Genomic DNA, 1024 nt, shown 5'->3' with positions numbered 1-1024 from the left:
TGTTTACTACATCAGTAATGAAATATTAAGGGTGTAAATAAAATAATCTGTATTTTTACAGCTTATTTGCAACTATAGGTATTTTATGAAGTAATCAGTAAAATATCATGTATTCAAAATAAAGATATTAATTATACAAGGGCAAATTATTATGTTTCATTCACCCACATGATATGTGGATGTAGATACCTTTGAAATGTGCAGTAAATATTTGACAGGCACCCATCATTATCTTTGCAGGGATATCTAGGTGGCCTTCTGTGCCTATCAGCTCTGGCAGTGGCTAACAAACATCCACCACATTTTTTTCAGTATGAAAGATATTGTAGACCTCCCTGGCAGTATATTGTGAAATAAAGACCCAGTTCAAAGTCTTGCCAAAATATATGTGTGGAGGTTCTTGACCATTCCCAGAGTCTTTTCTGCAGACTTGAGAAGTTTATTTGTATTGATATGAAATATATCTCCAAAGTAAATGATATCTAAATAAAATTTATAATATTTTTGAAGTAGTAAGGAATAAGGATACTCATTCCTCATTGAGATTTATGAAGTAAAATCTGAGGCCTAACATCGTATTGTGGTTAGTGTGAACTAAATTTGAATGGAGAAGGTAAACTCTTGGCAATAAAAAGCACTATCAAGGAGTTGGGTAAGAGTAGTGCAGAATTTCTTCAGTTATACAATTTCTGTTACACATATATTGTAATTTGAATTACCAGACCCATCCATTGTTGGAGGAAGTTGGAAAGCAGTTTGATTGTATGGTGGAAAGAGATATAAATGCAAAACAAAAATTCCACATTGTACAAATGTTTCGTATTTGTTTCTATGAGTGGTACAAACAACAATTGTAACTGCCATTTGTACAAGTGTGTAATTCAGTCAATGTTTTGATTTTCAGAATTGGGTCTTAAAGGAAATCCTCTTACTGACCGACGATTCCGCAAATTAGTTGAATCTGACAGATGTCTCCCAAAGCAAGTAATGGATTACGTGAAGCAACATTGCCCCAAGGTACAGG

At 33.6% G+C, this 1024-nt stretch overlaps 1 protein-coding gene across 1 annotated transcript in view; it reads left to right on the top strand.

Annotated features, from left to right (window-relative positions):
• LOC119586176 (leucine-rich repeat-containing protein 47-like) overlaps nt 1-1024 on the top strand; it is a gene marked incomplete in the record, with an annotated part of 6621 nt that overhangs the window by 1601 nt on the left and 3996 nt on the right. The window contains 1 exon segment of the mRNA XM_037934878.1: nt 905-1024. Coding sequence (XP_037790806.1) covers nt 905-1024 — 120 coding nt within the window.

The sequence above is a fragment of the Penaeus monodon genome, chromosome 21, assembly GCF_015228065.2.
Source record: "Penaeus monodon isolate SGIC_2016 chromosome 21, NSTDA_Pmon_1, whole genome shotgun sequence".
In the NCBI taxonomy this organism is placed as follows: Eukaryota; Metazoa; Arthropoda; class Malacostraca; order Decapoda; family Penaeidae; genus Penaeus; species Penaeus monodon.
This window is presented reverse-complemented; position numbering and strand designations above follow the sequence as displayed.